The sequence below is a fragment of the Myiozetetes cayanensis genome, unplaced genomic scaffold, assembly GCF_022539395.1.
Source record: "Myiozetetes cayanensis isolate MyiCay16 unplaced genomic scaffold, myiCay2020 scf5-8, whole genome shotgun sequence".
NCBI classification, from domain to species: Eukaryota; Metazoa; Chordata; class Aves; order Passeriformes; family Tyrannidae; genus Myiozetetes; species Myiozetetes cayanensis.
In genome coordinates, this window is record NW_026087742.1 from 833,538 (window position 1) to 852,096 (window position 18,559).

Genomic DNA, 18,559 nt, shown 5'->3' on the forward strand with positions numbered 1-18,559 from the left:
TGAGAATTTTTAAATGTAAATACTGTTTCACAATTGAAAATTGTAAAAAAAAAAAAAAAAGATAAATTTAAAGTTGTGTTGTGGTCTTCAGAAGAGACAAGGTTAGGTCCGTTGGATCTGCAGGGCTTTGGGACTGGGAGAGCGGATTTGGGGCTGGCGGGGGCTGGATTTGGGGCTGGCAGGGGCGGATTTGGGGCTGGCAGGGGCGGATTTGGGAGTGGTGGAGTGGATTTGCGGCAGTGGCAGTAGGTTCGGGGCTGGCAGGGGCGGATTTGGGCGCGGGCAGAGCATTCGGGGCGGGTCGAGCGGGTCGGGGCCGTGCTGAGCCGGTCCGGGCCCACCGGGGCGGAGGAAGGGGCTGGTCCCGGGCCGGGGCGGAGGAAGGGGCTGGTCCCGGGCCGGGGCGGAGGAAGGGGCTGGTCCTGGCCCGGCCATGGCGGAGGTGCTGGAATTCCGGGTGCCCGCGGGCAGTGCCCACACACTGCTGGTCTGGGGGCTGGAGCCGCAGGCGGGGCTGGAGGTGAGGCGAGATCCTTCCCCGGGATCCCTTCTCGGGGCTGGGGCCGGGGTTGGGCACCCCCGGGGTCCCCCTTCCCTGCCTGGGTCCCTCTTTCCCCCCGGAGCTGTGCCCCATCTGCGCTGGGGGCTTTCCCAGCGTGCCCCAAACCTGCTCATAATTTGCTTTTGGGGTCTGAGCAGCGCAGCGGCCCCGAGTTGTCCAGGCAGGGTGGGAGAGCCGGGACCAAAGCCGGTTCATGCGCCCGGCTTTTCCTGGAGGCTGAAAGCACACGAGGGAGGGCAGAGAGCAGGGGGCAGGCTGGGCTGAGCATGAAATCCCACTATGGCTTGGCTCTCCCCAGCACAGAAGCTGGATGATAAAGGAGAGGAGAGGTCGTCCTGGTCCGAGGTGGGGCCAGGGCGAGCTCAGTTGGATGTTGATGCCCTCCCCTTCAGGCTGCTGCTTATTGCAGAGCTTCTTGCTGCCATCCAGCGTTGCTAACACCTTCCCTCGTTTTCGAGGGAAATAGGTCCTGCGAGTTGTCCTCTGTCTGTGGCAGTTGTTCAGCCTCTTTCAGGTGTATCAACCCCCTTTTTGCCCTCTGTTTTCCCTCAGCACTTGCTGTACTCCGCGTTCTCCAGGTTTGGGCCGCTGTACTCGGTGCGGGCGCGCGGCAACGCCGCCGTGGCAGGGCCGGGATACTACGGAGTCATCAAGTTCTACTCAGCCAGGGATGCCAGCAGGGCCCAGCGCGCCTGCAACGGGCAAAGGCTGTTTCAGAAATGCCCCTTGAAGGTAAGGGAACAGCCCCAGGTGGGAAACGTGCAGAATTCAGCCTCTGTGGCCTCCCCAGCGGGATGGAATCACATCAGCACGGGGAGGGGGGCCAGCACAGGCCACAAGGATGATTCAGGGACTGGAGCATCTCTCTGAGGAGGAGACACTAGGGGAGCTGGGCTTGATTAGTCTGGAGAGGAGAGGACTGAGAGGGGATCTCCTCAATCCACAGGAATGTCACCAAGGTGGGTGCCAGAGGATGGTGCCAGACCCTGTTCAGTGGTGCCAGTGACAGGATGAGGAGCAATGGCCATAAACTGAAACAGAACAAGTTCCCCCTCACCATGAGGAAGATCTTCTTTCCATGGAGGGTGGCAGAGCACAGGAACAGCTGCCCAGGAAGGGCCTGGAGTCTCCCTGTCTGGAGACACTCCAAACCCACCTGGATGCTTTCCTGTGTTAGCTGAGGTTATCTGAGGGTGACTCTGCCGGAGCTGTCAGTGGTGTGGCTGGAGTGGGAGCCTCACAAGCAGGGCCTGGCTAAGCAGGGTTCTTCTCTCCTGGGCAGGTTTGTGTTTGCCCCAAGCAGAAGGGGGTTCAGCAGCAAGCCCCTGCCCTCAGCAGCAACAAGTGCCAGGAGTTGGCCAACCACTACCTGGGCTTTAACGGCTGGTCCAGTCGCATCATCACGGTGAGGGGCCCTTTGTGTTCATCCATTGGCCTTCCCCTTGTCCTCCTCTTCCCTGGCGGGGTTGATGGAATGAAAAGAGTTGTCCTCCACTCAGCAAATCGTAGTCAGCTACGAGAGCTGTGTTTTGGGCCATGGATGGGGGGCTTGAGAGCCTGGGGGGAGCAGATTTTGATGGGTGAGGGCACTGGCTTGGTTTCTGTTAGTAAAAATGGGGGAGGTTGTGATGAAATCAGCACAGAGCCTGACAGTGCTCTTTGTGTGCCAAGAGAGAGGTGGCCGAGACTCGCAGAGGATGGGGCCTCTGAGGCATTTCTAAACTAGTGATCAAACCAGCAAATCCCCCTGCTCTGTCTCCACCCCTGGCTTCTCCACCCCCAGTCCCAGGCTGTGCACAGAAGGTGTGTGGCTCGCAGGCACGGGCCTCAGTGCGCAAAGCCTTCCTATCCCCTTTGTCTTTAACCAAAAGTAATTCTCTGTGCTCTTCCCAACAGCTGCAGAAGGTGTGTGGCTTGGATGGTGAGAAAGAGGAGCTGGGGCAGAGCTGCCAGCAGGGATGGGTGAAGTTCCTGTGTGCTCTGGAGGTGACGCTGCCGCAGCATGGGGTGCGCAGCAGGGGAGTTGCCCTGGGCCAGGCAGCCGTAGGAGATGGGCAAGGTGGGCTTTGGTGGGCTTTGGGGGCAGTGCAAGTCTCTCCCAGCAGCTGTTGCAGACACTGGCCAGTTCTGGTGTTGCACAGCTGATGGGATCCTGAACCTCTCCCCTCCCTGCTTCCCACCTTTCCTGCCTCCCGTTGTGTCCCTCTTGCCCAGGGTGCTGTGAAGCTGCCTCGTGAGTGTGTCCTGGGCACAGCTGCAGTGCCTGCTTGGTGTGCAGTGCCCTGCCAAGGTCAGTCACGGGCTGCTGTTTGTGTTCAGATCCCCTCGAGCTCATCACAGCCACGAGAAGGGCTCAGAAGCTGGCGGTGGGCAAAGCTCTGTCTGGGGCCTTCCAGAAGATCCTCCTCGTAGTCTTGGGTAAGGCCTGGGCTTGTGTGAAATATTTGGGCTGGTATTAGAACTTCTGTGACCGTTGGTAGGGATTCTTTTTGCTCTGAGCCTTTCTTGGGGCTGGAGGGAGCAAAATGAAACTCGTGCTGTGGTCTGTAGTGGTTTGACAGGAGGTTGTCCCTGTGAGCTGTGGGAGTGAAGGGAAAATCTGAGAGGAGGAGGGATATTGTTATGATAACTAAGCCATTGAAAGAGCACATTCCAAGAGTCTAAATGGTGTTAGGGAGAGCTTTTTGCCTCTGCACATGCATGCTGATGAATGGGTCTGGGAGGCAGGGGGAACAGGAGCTGAACTGTAACCCTTTGCATGTTGCTGTCCTGGCCGTGAGTGAAGCAGAATTGTCCCATGTCTGAAGTTCAGGGTTGGTTCATTGTCGTTCCACACAGCAGTGACTAACCACGGCTCTGGCTGCTCACTGTGTTTCAGAAAATGGGAAAGTGGCCGTGGAGTACAATCCCTGCCAGGAGGAGCCCACAGACCCCTTAACAGAAGAGGAACTGAAGGGGCTTGTTCAGGTAAAAGCAGGTGGATGTTGAGATTTCCCATAGGACCCGTGTGTTTCACCTGTTAGCTTTGACAGCCTCCAGCAGCCTCCTTGGATGCAGCCATGACCTCCCCTCAAATCCTAGGAAGGGACTGCATCTTGGAATTGTGCAGCAGGCTAAGGTTTTTAAACTCCTATGGTTTTGGCTCTCTTTGTGCAGAAAGGCATATGGGACGTAGATGGGAGAGAAAACTGAGCACAGGGCTGTGACACTGCAGTCTGACAGATCTGACATGTGACAGTGCCCAGGGCTGCTCTTCATGGAGTCTGGGGGAGTGAAAATCCCAGGAAAGCCCTAGATGGTGTGGAAGAGCAAGTATGTTCTTGAGAAAGAAATTTACTCTTGATTTCTCTTCCCAGGTCAGTGAATTGTCCTCAGAACAGTTTGAGCTCGAAGAAGAAGAAGTTTTGTCTGATCTCAGTTTGGATGATGAGCCATGAAAGGCCCTGTTTGCTTTTCCTCCAAATGTCCACCAGAGAAAGAAATGGGCAATAAACCCTTTGTTACTCAAAGTAAGCCCCCAAATACCTGCTGGTTTTGGAGAGAAACTGTTTTGCTGTCGGCCTGCTCTGTCTGGAAGCCAGCTCAGCTGCATGACTGTTGTTTAGACAGGACAGCAGATGTGAGCAACATTCCCAGGACAGGCAGAGGAAGGAGCCACCCCTGCAAGAGCCACGTCCAGCTCCGAGTCACTCTGACTCACAGGAGACAGTCTGAGAGGGAAGATGTCTCAGCAGCAGGAGGAGCTGTGGGGCTGACCCGGCTTTGCACAGGCACAGGAGAAAGCATTTCCCTGAGTGCACATGGTTTGAAATGAGCCAAAGTCCTGTAAGAATGTGTTGTCACGTGTTGGACCCCAACTAGAAGCAGTCGGGGCACTGTCATTATGTAGAACAAAGATTGTCATTTCAAACAGGTTTTTCATTAAATGAAGTCAAATTTTGCAGTGGGGTGTGGGGAGTGAACCTTGGAGGCAGCACAGGCAATGGGAAGGGGCATCAAGCACACCAAGTGGTGAGGTTGGGGGCAGGGGTGGTGGATGCTTAGAATCATAGAATCAAGTGGGGTTGGAAAGGACTTCTGAGATCATCCAGTCCAACCCTTGATCCACTACCACCACAGTTACTAGACTATGGCACTAAGTGCCACATCCAGTCTCTTCTTAAATACCTCCAGGGATGGAGGATCCACCCCCTCCCTGGGCAGCCCATTCCAATGCCTGATTACCCTCTCTGTAAACAATTTCTTCCTAATATCTAGGCCTAAACCGCCCCTGGCAGAGCTTGAGACCATGCCCTCTTGTCTTACTGATAGTTGCCTGGAAGAAGAGACCAACCCCCACCTGGCTACAACCTCCTTTCAGGGAGTTTTAGGGAGTGATGAGGCCTCCCCTGAGCCTCCTCTTCTCCAGGCTAAAACCCCAGCTCCCTCAGCCTCTCCTCATAGGACTTGTGCTCCAGTCCCTTCCCCAGCCTGGTTGCTCTTCTCTGCACCTGCTCCAGCCCCTCCATGTCCTTCCTGACCTGAGGGGCCCAGAGCTGGACACAGCACTCCAGGGGTGGCCTCAGCAGTGCTGAGTACAGGGGCAGAATCAGTTCCCTGGTCCTGCTGCCACACTGTTCCTGTTTCAGGCCAGGATCCATCGGCCCTCTTGGCTCCCTGGGCACACTCTGGCTCATGTTCAGCCTCCTGTCACTCCAAACTCCCAGGTCCCTTCCTGCCTGGCTGCTCTCCAGCCACTCTGTGCCCAGCCTGTAGCGCTGCAGGGGTTGTTGTGGCCAAAGTGCAGGATCCGGCACTTGGCCTTGTTGAACTTCATTCCATTGGAATCAGCCCAACTCTCCAGCCTGTCCAGGTCCCTCTGCAGAGCCCTCCTGCCTTCCAGCTGATTGACACTCCCCCAGCTTGGTGTCATCTGCAAATTTACTAATGGTGGACTCAATCCCCTCATCTAAATCATCAAAAAAGACGTTAAACAGAACTGAACCCAACAATGATCCCTGGGGGACACCACTGGTGACTGGATCCCAACTGGATGCAGCCCCGTTCACCAGCACTCTCTGGGCCTGGCCCTCCAGCCAGTTCCTAACCCAGCACAGAGTGCCCTGTCCAAGCCCATGGGCTGCAGCTTTTCCAGGAGTGTGCTGTGGGAGACGGTGTCCAAGGCTTTGCTGAAGTCCAGATAGACACATCCACAGCCTGCCCCTCATCCACCAGGTGGGTCACCAGATCATAAAAGGAGATCAGGTTGGTCAGACAGGACCTGCCCTTCCTAAACCCGTGCTGGCTGGCTCTGATCCCTTGTCCATCCTGTAGGTGCTGTGTGATTGCACTCAGGATGATCTGCTCCATAACCTTGCCAGGCACTGAGGTCAGGCTGACAGGCCTGGACTTTCCCGAGTCCTCCTCCCGGCCCTTTTTGTGGATCGGAGTGACATTTGCCAACCGGGACCTCCCCAGAGAGCCAGGAATGTTGGGAAAGGATGGAGAGCGGCTTGGCGAGCTCTTCCACCAGCTCCCTCATCACCCTAGGATGGATCCCATCTGGTCCCATAGACTTAGGAGGATCCAAGTGGCTCAGCAGGCCATTGACTGTTTCCTCCTTGATTACAGGAGGGCTATTCAGCTTCCTATCCCTGTCTACATCCCTGCTTATTTGATAACAAACCCCTGCCCAGAGTTTTTGAGCTCTCTTTGTTAAACAAGGGGGATTGAAAACTGAGAGAGCTCAGGGAAGAGCCCCAGGACTGATGTGAGATCCCTCTTGAAGTGAGAATGTTGCCTCTTTAAGTAAGAAGAGAAGAATGGGGCAATTTGCTGCAAGAGAAATCGCCTGCTACTGGCTGAGCTTATTAAGCAGGAAGGTGAAGCAAAGTGCAGTGGCTGAATGATGACTTGAGAGAAATCCAGGTGGGAAGATGCAGCGTTTTCTACGGGGAGATGCTGCGGGCCACAGCACAGAACCCCGCAATGGACTGCCTTGGAAGGGGCCTGAAGGATTGGCCCATCCCATCCCCTGCCACGGCCCAGGACACCTTCCACTGTCCCATGGGGCTGCAAAACCAGCCTGGAAGGGAACACTTTCAGCGATGGGTCCCTGAGCTCTCTCCATTCTCAATCACCCTTTTTTAACAAAGAGATCTCAAATACTCTGGGCAGGGGTTTGATTAGAGGAGGATCCTTCTATGTGTCCAGTACTCATAATAAAAGAATCCCTGCCCACTAATGCTCACAACTTGAGTCTGAGGAGTTTCTTATTTGCTGATTCATGGTAACACCAGCACCTTTTCCATACAAGAGATGTCTTTGGAAAGTCCTGTCCTGACACTGGTGGCACAAGCCCATCCTCGTTCTTACACTTTATTCTTTATTGCACTCTGCTCTTTCCGGCCAAAGTCTACCCCCAAGTCCCAAATCCACATGCTTAGCTCCAACCTTGTCCCTACAAACCTGAAATCCACCCCCCAGTCCCAAATCTCTACCCAATCTACTGCCAAATTTACCGCCAGCACCAAGTTCACACCCCAGCCCCAAATCTGCACCCCCTGGCCTGAAATCCACTCCCTTCAGACCCAAATGCACCCTCCAGCCCCTAGCCTCAAATCGTCTCCCCTCAGACCCAAATTCACTCTCCTGGCCCAAATCACCATCCCCTAAGCCTCAAATCCTCCCCTTTCAGACCCAAATCTACTCCCCATCCCCAAATCTACTCCCAAATCTGCCTGCCAGCTTCAAATCTACCCGCAGTCCCAACCTACTCCCCAGCCCATATCTACCACTAAATCTGCTCCCCACCTCCCCAAGCCCCAGATAGGCTCCCTTAGCCCCAAATCCACCCTGCCCCATTGGCTGCTCATCCCTCCCAGCCCCCCACAACGGGCTGTGCCCCCCAAAACCCAGAGACACGTTGGCGGTAGCAGGTTTATTCTCCAGGTCTCTTTCCAAGGAGCGGGGCAGCCATGGTCACTGAGGGGCCGGAGCGGGGTTGGAGCCATCCCCGGTGTCAAACGGTGCAGTTCCCGTCCCCGTAGCGCCGGCACTTCATGACCTTCAGGTAGGTCTCCACCCTGTGCAGGTCCTTCTTGAAGCAGCCCAGGAGGCCGTAGTTGAGCAGCAGCGCGTCCTCGCTGCGCACGTGCAGGTCGAACTTCTCGTAGGTGGGTCTGAGGATCTGCGGGCCCCGCGGGCTCCGGTCCTCCAGCTCCTGTGGGAGGATGGACAGGGGCTGGGGGGGCTGCTGGGGCACCACAACCCCACGCTCCAGGCTGGTGCTGGTGGACACGAGCCCAGGTGGCCAAGAGGCCAATGGCACCGGTGTGACCCACGGTGGGGCAGCAGGGCCGGGGCAGTGCCTGTCCCTGTGCTGGCACTGCTGAGGCACCTCCAGCCCTGGGGGCAGTTCTGGGACCCTCATGACAAGGGTGGAGTGTGCCCAGAGAAGGGAACAGAGCTAGGGAAGGGGCTGGAGAAGCAGGAGCAGCTGAGGGAGCTGGGGGGCTCAGCCTGGAGAAAAGGAGGCTCAGGGGGGACCTTCTGGCTCTGCAAGTCCCTGACAGGAGGGGAGCCAGGAGAGGTGTGGTTTGGGCTCTGCTCTCAGGGAATAAGAGGCAGGACCAGAGGACACTGAAGCTGTGCCAGGGGAGGATCAGGTTGGACATCAGGAGGAATTTCTTCGCAGAAAAACACTGTCAGGGGCTGCCCAGGGAGGTCTGGAGTCCCCACCCCTGGAGGTGTCCAAGGAAGGCCTGGCCTTGGCACTCAGTGCTCTGGGCTGGGGGACAAGGTGGGCATCGGGCACAGGGGGAACGCAGTGATCTTGGAGGGCTTTTCCAGCCTCAGTGATTCTGGGATTCTCTGATCCTCCTCCACAGGCCCAGTGCCAAAGGCTCCTCCTGAGCTTCAGATGAGCTCAGGGTTTCTCCCCCCACTCTTAAAGCGTATTTCAAATGTATTTTTGAGTGTATGTGTTTGCAGGAAGGGCAGTGACGCAGGGGGGATGCTACAGTGAGAACAGAGCTGGGCACAGGCTGCAGGGAGGAAGGAAATTTGTCCCGTTTCCGAGTATTTTGCATGGACATGTAGCAAACATTATGTTGCTGTTAGTAAGTGGATTTAAGCAACTGAATAGTTTTTTGTTGCTGGGTTTGGGTGGACTTTGGGTGTCGGCTGTTGTGATTCCTGATCAGTTCTGCTCTGTGATGGGTGCTAACATCTGGTCTGTGCAGTGGGGGTGTCATGATCTCATTATCTACAGGTGAGCAAAGTCCACAGGACACCACTGGCCTTCGGAGTGGAAGGTGGGGAGATTTCTCATGGTCCTTGGATCCCCGAGAGCTGAGTGCCCTGGGTCTGGGAGATAGATCTCTGTTATCCTATAATCACGCTACGTGCTGTGACTTACCCTCATCAGGGCTTGGATCCCTTCTTCCAGGTCCTTTAGCTTTTCGTACACTCTGTCTGAGGTGCCAAAAACCAGGTTGTTTGTGAACACCTTGCTCAGGTACTGCACTGGGGTCAGCCAGGACTGGATGAGAACCAGGGAGAAACGGAGAAGCTCCATGTCCTGAAAATAAGACACGAGAGGCTCAAAGCTGTGGGGGGAGGTATTTGGTGGAGTGTCCTGCTGCCTCTGGAACAGCCAGGAGGTGACCCAGGGATGTGCCACCACTCCTGCAGCTTCAGCAGACACTGAGTTTTCAGGCTGGGGAGCACCACCCAGACCTGTGTGCCGTGCAGACAACAGCTGTTCTCATCCTTGGGAAGAGATAATGACTTATAGTGTAACCCAGGTTATATCTTTCTTGGGAGGGGAGGGACGAAGCACCCAAGTGTGCACAGGTGGAAACCCCCTGTTCCTGCCCTGAAGCACAGCTGGGCTCTTCAGACAGGGCTGTGCTTGCCCTGAGGGTGAGGACTTACGGATTTCTGCTGGGCATCGTCCTTCTTCATGGGAGCAGGGATCATTTCCGAGTAACAAAATGCTATCTGGGAATTCTTGGTCGTGTGCCTTTGGTCCTCTGGAATGTAGGTGCGTTCCTGTGGAGACAGCCCAAATACACCCAGACATGTTGCCCACGTCCTCTGGAAAACCTTCCCAATCTGACCTGAATGGATGCTCCTGGCAAGAAGTAGATGTGAGACATGAGGTGCCTCTGGGCAGCGTTGGCTGGTGGGAAGCAGGAATATTGTGTTGGCACAATAGCTGCTGGGCCTAAAGGTCTTCCACTCGCTAAGCCAAGGTGCTGAGGTGAACACAAACCACCTGCACCGGGTTCTCCCAAGGAGGAAAGGACCCCTAAGGACAGCTCTTTCCTGGGCCATGTGCAACCATGGCCCTGGAAAGGGGGGTGTGCAGGATCAGAGCAGGGGCAGAGAGCTGAGAGGGGGAAACAGGGTCCAGTCCTATCCTGCTGACACCCTTCAGCCTCGTGAGAAGCAGGGAGAGGGCACACCAATGGCTGAGAGATCCCTGTCACACATCCTGAAGCCATCAAGCTAAGGCAGGGGAGGCCACAGCACTTACGAACTCCTTGTAGGTCTCAGCAGCCAGGAGGTGAAGGTGCTGAGCCCTCAGCACAGCGTTGGCAAACAGGCTGGACAGGGGCATGGCTGGGAAGGTGGCAGCTGGCTGTGCCCACTGCAGCCCCACAGCGATCACAGCGATGGCCAGAGGAGAGAACCAGGACCCTGCAGCAAAGCAGAAAGGGTTAGCAGGCCTTGGGGGACCGTGCTGAGGAGGGGGTGGCACCTGGGAGTTCATTCCCAGTCTCTTCTGTCCATGGCTGAGGGGTCCTCTTCCTCGGTGCCTCGCTGGCAGCAAGGGTGAGCTCAGCCCTCCCCAGAATTCAGGCATCATGCTGATCCTTGTCTTAAGCTTGGGATACAAATTTCAATATCCCTGACAACATTTATGTTAATACCAATGATTGTAACTGTGGCTCGGCCTTGTTCTCCACGTTCTCCTTGCCCTGTTCAGGCTAAAGATCAGTTCACAGATTAAAGTCACACTGCAGGGAAAGTTATTCTTTGTCCCTGGTTTATAAGTTGCCATACTTTAAGTTAGGGCTGTCCCAGAGTGTGTCCCACCACAGTACCACCCCATCATCATCTCCCATCACCCCACACGCATGGCAGCGCTGGCAAATCCCTGAAAACAGAAATGAAAAGTACCTGGAGCCATTTTCTGCCTGGTGAGTTGCTCAGGTGTTGCTCGACAGTGAATATTTCTCCCTTTCACGAGGCAAGGGGAACTGCTGAGCCCCCCTTTATATAGCAGGGGGTCTGTTTAAAATGGATCTGCCTGTCCAATGGATCACAACAACAGCTCTGCACCTTCTCTGTGCATAAATGCACAAGTGTTCACAGTGGTGCCACCTCACCCTGGTCATCCATACACAGATGTGCAGCCTGGGCACGTTGTTTGCCTCAGCATGAAATCAGGGATCTGGGATTTCGCCATACTCTGCTGTTTATTGCAAATAAAAGTCTCCTGACCACTGGAAGACCCGTCCCAAGTCACATCAGTGCTTTGTCCACCTGGTTATCCTGCCTTGGCCCACAGTTCACAGGCTTCACTGGCCAGTTTGGGAGATTCCTGACTTAAAGCAAATGACAACTTAGGCCAGAGGAGGTTTAGATTGGATGTGAGGGAAAGTTTCTTAGCCAAAAGGGTTGTCCAGCCCTGGCACAGCTGCCCAGGGCAGTGGGGGGGTCTGATCCCTGGAGGGATTTCACAGCCCTGTGGATGTGGCACTTGGGGACACGGGTGGCCTTGAAATGGTTGGACTCATGATCTCAGAGGGCTTTTCCAACCTAACCAATTCTGTGCTTCTGTGGTGTTTTCCCCTTTATCAGTGGGGATGGAGCTGGATGGACGTTGTCAGATTCATCCTATTTCTTTAATTTTCTACCAAAATGTCAAATATGAGTGAACATCTTCCTCCTCTGAAGCAGATTGAGCAGAGGGCTGGTGTGGAAAGGAGACAGAAGAGATGAGGAAGAGAAGATGGGGAAGAGAATCAGGGAATGGTTTGGATTGGAAGCTTAAAGACAGTTTAGTTCCAACCCCCCTGCCATGGGCAGGGACACCTTCCATTAGACCAGGTTTCTCCAAGCTCCATCCAGGCTGGCCTTGAAGAGGGAAGGTCACAGCACACCCATCCTTGCTTTTGAGCAGGAACCTCAGGTGGGCAGCTCCAGAGAGGTCCTAAATGCCTTTTACTCCCCTTTTACTGCCCCAAACCACACTGTTTTGATCTTTTATCTGGGGTCCAGTCTGTCCCTGGTTGGGTGGTGAATTGGCTTCCCCAGGCCCTGGGTTTGCCCTGTCTCCAGGTGTGGATACAGTTTCCAAGAGGCAGCATCAGCCCCGGGGCAGCTGGAGCCAGGGGGTGGAGAGCTGGTGAATAAATTAATGAACATTCTGGGAGAGCGTGGGCTGTTCCAAGAACCCCCAGGGTGGAGATGTGGGGGTGTCACGAGGTAAATGTCAGTCCCCAGAGCAGAGGGAACAGTGGGTCCTGCAGTATCAGGTGTCCTGTCACGCAATAGCACCCAGCATCTGGTTGTGTTTTTCTCCTCCCGATCAGGTTTAAGTATGTCAGCAGAGCAGCAGCTCCCCGGCCCAGCCCATGCTCTGCTGCCTGGGAGTGGTGCTGAGGTACCACTGCAGCACCTTGCACCTCTGTCCTGGCCCACACTGGCTGTCCCTCTAGCTCTGGCAGTGAGAGCATGGTGCTAAATCAACGTTCTGTGGTTGCAGCCAAGCATGGAGATGTGGGATGATGCAGACTGTGTGGTTCTCCTGAGGTTTGGGTTGTCCCCAGTCGTCTCTGGGCATGAAGTGAGGTGGAAGCATTGTGGGGAAGGCACGTTGTGACTGAAATGATGGCTGACACACGCCTGGCACAATTGCAGTTGCATAAGCAGCTCTCACATCTCAGTTTCTGGCTTTCAGATACCCGCATTTGCAACCTAAAGGAGCATCTCGTAAATGCAACGTGTCACTCTGCAATTTCCAAGCTCCTTTTGTTTTCTGAAAGAGAAAAAAACAAACCCTCGGCTCTCTTTGGGATGATCCCATGAGCATCACCAGCAAAACAAGTAAGATACAGAATTGTAAAATGGTTTGGGTTGGAAGGGATCTTAAAAACCATCCAGTTCCACCCCCTGCCATAGGCAGGGACACCTTCCTCTAGCCCAGGTTGCTCCAAGCCCCATCCAACCTGGCCTTGGACACTTCCAGGGATGGGTCAGCCACAACTTCTCTGGAAAACCTGTGCCAGGGCCTCCCAACCCTCACAGGGAAGAATTCCTTCCCAATATCCCATCTAACCCTGCCCTCTGTCCTGTGTTTCCAGGCCCCTGTAAATAGCTCCAGGGCTCCAACCCAGTCCATGCAAAACTGACCACCGTTGTTGAAGCACCCCTGATTCCAGTTTCCAATCTGGGGAAATATATTTTACTGCAATTTTCTCTGAAAAAAACACTCCTGTTTTCTGCATCCACAACTGCTGGTTGGTGTTTTTAGCCAGGTCCCTCACTAAATCAGTCCAAAACGTGCTGAGTTTCTGCCTGACCACTCAGCCTGGGGGTCCCCTTCTCGTGCTGCTTTGCCACATGGATCATTACCTCTCTCCCTTGGTTCTGGGATTGGTTTTCCATGCTAATTAGACTTCAGAAAAGCCATTCCCAGGGAAGTGTGCAAGAGTAATCAGTCACTCTGTACCTATGGAGTGCAATTTCCCTGTGGCTGGTTTGGGGCGGCAGCACAGGAACCAGCTCCAGGGATTTCAGATCCCCGCTATATTCCCTCCCCATGCCCTGGGGAATGTCACAGTCACTGCCCAAACCTCAGTTTCTCCATCAGTAAAATGATGGTCCTGACATTCATTAGCAACTCAGCTGAGAAGCAGATAATGATTGCAGAGGTGAATTAAAAATAAATCTGGTCTATTCTGCTGAAAACAAAGCAGAGCCAGTCAATTTAACCCCTTTCCCGTGATTTAACCCCCCCCCATGTTTTACATTGAAATGCAGGAGCAGCGAGTTGTCCAGGAACAGGCAGCAGCAGGGAATAAAACACACCCTGGGAAGAGTCATCCATCCCCCCTTTCTCAGTCTGTCTCTCCAGCAGTGGCTCTGACAACCATCCTGTGCCTCCCAGCAGGAGCTGCCACTCAGGAACCATCAGTTCATCCGCAGTCAACTGAACAATTGCAGCTCAGCTGCAGTTTTATGAGTCTGGGAGGGGGCTGACTCAGGTTGGAATTTTGGGAAAGTCACCTACTGCCTGCCTCAGTTTCCCCATGTGTGTTGAGGAGCACTCCCTCTCAGAAACATTTCCCGTTGTCTCAGCTTGAAAAACCCTTTGCCAGGGCACTCCAGAGGTGCTTTAGGACCAGCTCCCAGGGATAGAAAGGCTGTTGTCTGACCACCTGCCTGGCTCCTGTGCACTTCTCAACCCAATTATAACAACAAGCTCAGAGCTGCTCATATTTTACCCATTTATTAATATGGACACTTCTGGGGAAAAAAACTCATCTATAAGTCAAAGATTTGGTCCTTGAAGATTCTGATCTATGTTCTGGCTGCTCCTCAGGGCATTAGGGTTGTGACTCATTTCCTTGCCATTGTTCTGATTCACTAATGAATATTCGTGGCATTAATATCTGCCTGGTTCTGTATCCTGATTTCCTTTTCCTTTCCCTGCATCACTGTTAGCAATGTGACCACAGCTCACCAGGAAAATCGAATCTGAAATGCTGGCAAACGTCTGCAAGTCAGTTAAAACCTGGATTTATAAGGGGGCTTCTGCTGCCTCAAGAAATGTCATATATTTTCCTGATGTTCTGCGGAAATTGCTCTGAGCCTACGAGAAAGCCAGGCTCAGGTTGTGGTTACTGAATATTTCCATTAGCAAGATCTGCTTCAGATGTTTTGCTCAGTGGGAAATCCTGGCTGCTGAATTCCCCCAAGATGCCATCTTTGAAGGTAATCATGGAGTCACAGAACAGTTTGGGTGGGAAGGGACCTTAAATCTCATTTTATTCCACCCCCTGCCATGGGCAGGGACACCTTCCACTAGCCCAGGTTGCTACAATCCATGCAATAGTCTGGGTGAATTTGGGGGAAATAAGCAGAATATTCTCCCCTGCCAGAAATAAGTTTATTGCTCTAGAGGAGCACAGTGATGACTGTAAAAATTAATTTAAAAAAAATCAATCTAAAGATAACTGCTACAATTCTACATTAGCTTTCGGGTACTGCTGGTAGTCAGGACCAGACCTTGATGATGCCTCCAGACTCCAGCAATGGGTTAATGCATAACACACTTGGTTTCTGCTCTGTGAAACCCCCTCTCTTGGCTTTCCAGCTCATTGGTAGTGCAGGAACCACAGGTTAACACCGGGTCAGTGCAGCAGAGCCTGTGCTTCGCCACATGAGCCCCTTCTGCTCAGACCTGCTTATTTCGAGGGGTAATTTCACTGGTGATGGCTCAGGGCAGAGCCATCAATCACCTGCAGATGCTGTTAAACACAGCTGACACCCTCACAACACCTTTTGCAGGCTGATCACCAGCAGTTTTAATGACTGTGATGATTTTATAGCTGGGATTTCCCCCTCCCTCTGAGGGAGAGTCTGTGAATTGCTTCTGCCACCACAGCAGAAGGCAGGGAGGAAGCCTTGACCCAGCAGAGGCTTAGTGGAAACCACGACTCTAATTCCCTTTTTTTCTTTTTTTTTCCCCCAGAAGAAACATGACAAAGCACAGCAGGATTTACCCAGGAGGGAGCTTGGCCTTCTGGGCAACCCCAGGTTGGTGGGAGCATCCAACACCTTGTAAACATGGAGCAAATGAAAAGAGAAAGCCCTGCAAATACCTGATGGCTGGAAAATCAGGGTAAAGCTGGATTGTGCCGTCTGAGCTTCCCCAAAGAGCCCATATTTACAAGATTGGTCTCCTTACAGACCCAGCCACGAGAATCCCTGCCCACTCCAAGCGGGAATCCATGCAAGGAGTCCTCTGTGTTGTGGTTGGGGACCATATGGGCCTCTCCATCCCCATCCCCACTCACAAATGTGTTCAGACTGCCTCAGCTGCTGCAGGGTTTGGGCATCTGTGCTGGCAGAAGTCCCTCATTGTTGTCCTTTGTCGCGGCTCTGTGGACGGGGTTGGGTCTGGTCAGCAGCACTGAGTGAATTTATAAACCAGAGCAGCTGCCAGGGCTGAGGGAGATGAGGGGAGATGGGGACTGGACAGATGTTCTCCATCCCTGAACCCGCGGCTGGCTGCAAAACCCAGTCGTAATTCATTCCCATTCCAACCCCCCAGCTCCGTCTGGGCAGGCAAATAGAAGGACCTGGCCTCTAATAAACCCTGCCATGCCCTGTCACACCAATTACCTTGCTGGATTTAGCAGTTTAAGCTTAAATTTTATGTGTTCTTTTTATAACATTTTATGTGTTTGTTTGTGTTTTTTTTTTTAAACAAAGAATGATCCTGTTTCTTAACTGTGCCATGCTTTCTTTTTATCACCTGCTCAACCTCTCTCAGCAAGACACTTCTTTCCTACAATTTTCCGTACAGTTAATTTAAATGATAATATTTCTCTGGAAACCAGCCCTGCAAGAAACACTGGCTGCAGGCACAGGCACATGAATCACAGAATGGTTTGGGTTGGAAGGGACCTTAAAGGCCACCTAGTCCAGACCCTTCCAGCCTGGCTTACTCTGTGATCCCAAGAGGGTGATGCTCTGGGGATCCCTGCACAGGAGGAGCTGGATTTTAGGCTGGAATTTAGTCCCTTCCCAGTGTCCCCAGAAAAGGGCTCCTCAGGTTGCTCTTGGCAGCATCTGAAGACCAACTACAGGCGTGATGAACCAAACTTCCCTTGCTTTGAGTTCCATTTTGCAGGCAGAGAGCAAACTAACCCCATATCCAGGGAGAGGTCCTTTGCTTCTCCAGAATAAACACAGGAGCAACGAAAACTATGGCAGACAAAGGAAAACAAGCAGCTTTGAAAACATGCCATCAGCAGTCTCTTCTCCCATCTGTCAATCCATCTGTCATTCCTCAACACACCCCTGCCACCAGACAGATGCTCACAAACATCTCTTTTCCTCAGTGGGATTTCCCCCCCCGGTAGGTGTTGCAGGATTCCTGGGTGCATTTGAGACCAATGCCATTCGTCTGCCCCATCTTAGCAAAACTGAGAGCAATTTTACTCTCAGTACCTGGGATGGGGCTTAAACACTGATGAACTTGTGGGTTAAATCACCCTGGACGCCATGGCCTGTTCCCTGTTTGCTCTCTAAACTCGTGTTCCCGGGTCAGATACCTGTGCTTGTGCCCCTGCTCTAATTCCAACAGCCTGTGCAAGCTCCAAGATATATTAAAAAAGGTGTAATGCAAGGGTGTGGTGGCTGAAAAAATCCTCTGTAGAGATGGTCCCAAAATTGCCCTCATGCCCATCCTGTGAGGAGGAGGAGGCAATATGTTCTCCTTGCATCCTTGGCCATCCTGGAGCCATCTACCCCAGCCTCCCCTTGGGGCTCTTCTCTCTGCTTTCAGAAATACATGCACAAGGGAAGGTGGGGAGCTGGCAGGAAAACAGAGAACAACCACATAAATGTAGGGATAAAACCCACAGGCACCAAAAGATCCTGCTGTTGAAGAAATTTAATTCCCTTCACAGCTCTCAAAAAAAAAAAAAAAAAAAAAAAAAAAGAAAAGGGGGTGGGAGAGGGAAGAAAAAAAATTAGTAGTGGGTAGAGTTCTCTTTGAAGTGACTGAGACTCCCAAAGAAAGGCCAGGGTTGCAGAGAGTTTCTTCTTCTGGTCCATAGAATCCCCTTGAAACCAGGGAAGGAGAAATGCAACCATCACAACTTTGTGTCCCAGATCCCTGCATGTGCCTTTGGTCCCCTCTCACTGCTCACCCCCACCCCGTGACAACCCCACGTCACCCCACCCCTTCCACCCGTGCATTGCAAACACTAGTGTGTGTATGGCCTGTATTTGCACCAGAAATCTCCTTTTGGGTGTGAGGGGCCAATGCAAACAAATCTTCTCACAAAACCCTCAAAACTCAGAGAAGTGAAACAAACAAACAAACAAAAAAGCCCCAAACAATTTTCTCCCGATTCCCAGGCTGCCCTGTAGCAACCCCTGCGGATACAAACAGGTATTTGAGGGCAAGTTCTCTTCCCACTCCCCGCCCTGCAGCCCTTTTCCCCTGTTTTTTCCACGGCTAGGAAATCAGCGTGCCCAGGGATAATTAGGGAGCAGAGATCTCATCGTGCTGTGGAGAGGGATGGGTGAGGGTGGGTGGGAGCACTTGTGTGAGCAGATGGCAGGGGCAGGGGGAGAGGGGTCTCTCAGGGGAGTAAACCCAGCTCAGGAACACGTTCCTTTCCCTCTCTGACCCAGCCGACTAAATTTGGGTGAAGTGCACTTGGCCTCTCAGCCACTGACGATGGGCTTTGGAAAGGAGAGGGGGCAGGAGTCAGTCAGTCAGTCGGGGACTGATGGAGGGACCTCATGCAGGAGTCTTTGCTGCCTCACAGGGGAATAGTACAGGGATGGAGCAACTCCCTCCCTTCCTGATGGTCTGGGGAGGATTTTCAGGACACCAAAAACCCCCGTCTGCATCTCCATGGCTTGGGGAGAGCCAGGCTGGCACAGCACCACAGGCTGAGACAGCACCAGCACATCCCCTTGGAATCCTCGTGACAAAAAATCCACCCTGCTGCAAGTTTGGGTCCTATATTTGGTCCAGGAATGAGCTCTTGGCTGCAAAGGACCAAGATGTGCTTGCTTTCCTTGCCAGCTCCCCCACATCCTGGTGACAGGCCTAGGGATGTCCCCTCTTTCGGTTTAAAACTGTTCCCCCTTGTCCTGTGACTAATAAAGGGTCTGTGCCCATATTTGTTATAAGCACCCACCGCCTGTGCTCTGTCTGCACTTTCAGCTTTAAGGATGGCCACGGCAGCAGGGAGG

General features: G+C 53.3%; 2 protein-coding genes across 3 annotated transcripts; one reads left to right on the plus strand and one right to left on the minus strand.

Annotated features, from left to right (window-relative positions):
• Nucleotides 1-415: 415 nt before the first annotated feature.
• RDM1 (RAD52 motif containing 1) lies at nucleotides 416-4,488 on the plus strand. Of its 2 annotated transcripts, XM_050333495.1 has the most exons (7): nucleotides 416-520; nucleotides 1,115-1,294; nucleotides 1,845-1,967; nucleotides 2,459-2,621; nucleotides 2,882-2,980; nucleotides 3,441-3,529; nucleotides 3,919-4,488. In XM_050333495.1, the coding sequence occupies exons 1-7, from the start codon at nucleotides 434-436 to the stop codon at nucleotides 3,997-3,999; spliced, it is 822 nt and encodes a 273-aa protein (XP_050189452.1). In that variant the 5' UTR covers nucleotides 416-433; the 3' UTR covers nucleotides 4,000-4,488. The 2 variants fall into 2 exon arrangements, with proteins under 2 accessions (XP_050189452.1, XP_050189453.1); XM_050333496.1 differs by lacking the exon at nucleotides 1,845-1,967.
• Nucleotides 4,489-7,511: 3,023 nt separating this feature from the next.
• Nucleotides 7,512-10,688, minus strand: LOC126649711 (somatotropin-like). The gene is given in 6 exon segments (XM_050334097.1): nucleotides 7,512-7,763; nucleotides 8,961-9,122; nucleotides 9,479-9,595; nucleotides 10,083-10,115; nucleotides 10,117-10,246; nucleotides 10,678-10,688. Coding segments are annotated over 6 exon segments (654 nt in total). The 3' UTR covers nucleotides 7,512-7,562.
• Between the last annotated feature and the right edge of the window lie 7,871 nt (nucleotides 10,689-18,559).

Bases quoted from the DNA above. Each gene is read 5' to 3' on its own strand.
- RDM1 (XM_050333495.1), top strand. From the start codon at position 434: ATGGCGGAGGTGCTGGAATTCCGGGTGCCCGCGGGCAGTGCCCACACA. The intron at 1,968-2,458 runs GTGAGGGGCCCT...TCTTCCCAACAG, and splicing joins GGTCCAGTCGCATCATCACG to CTGCAGAAGGTGTGTGGCTT. The intron at 2,622-2,881 runs GTGGGCTTTGGT...GTTTGTGTTCAG, and splicing joins AGCCGTAGGAGATGGGCAAG to ATCCCCTCGAGCTCATCACA.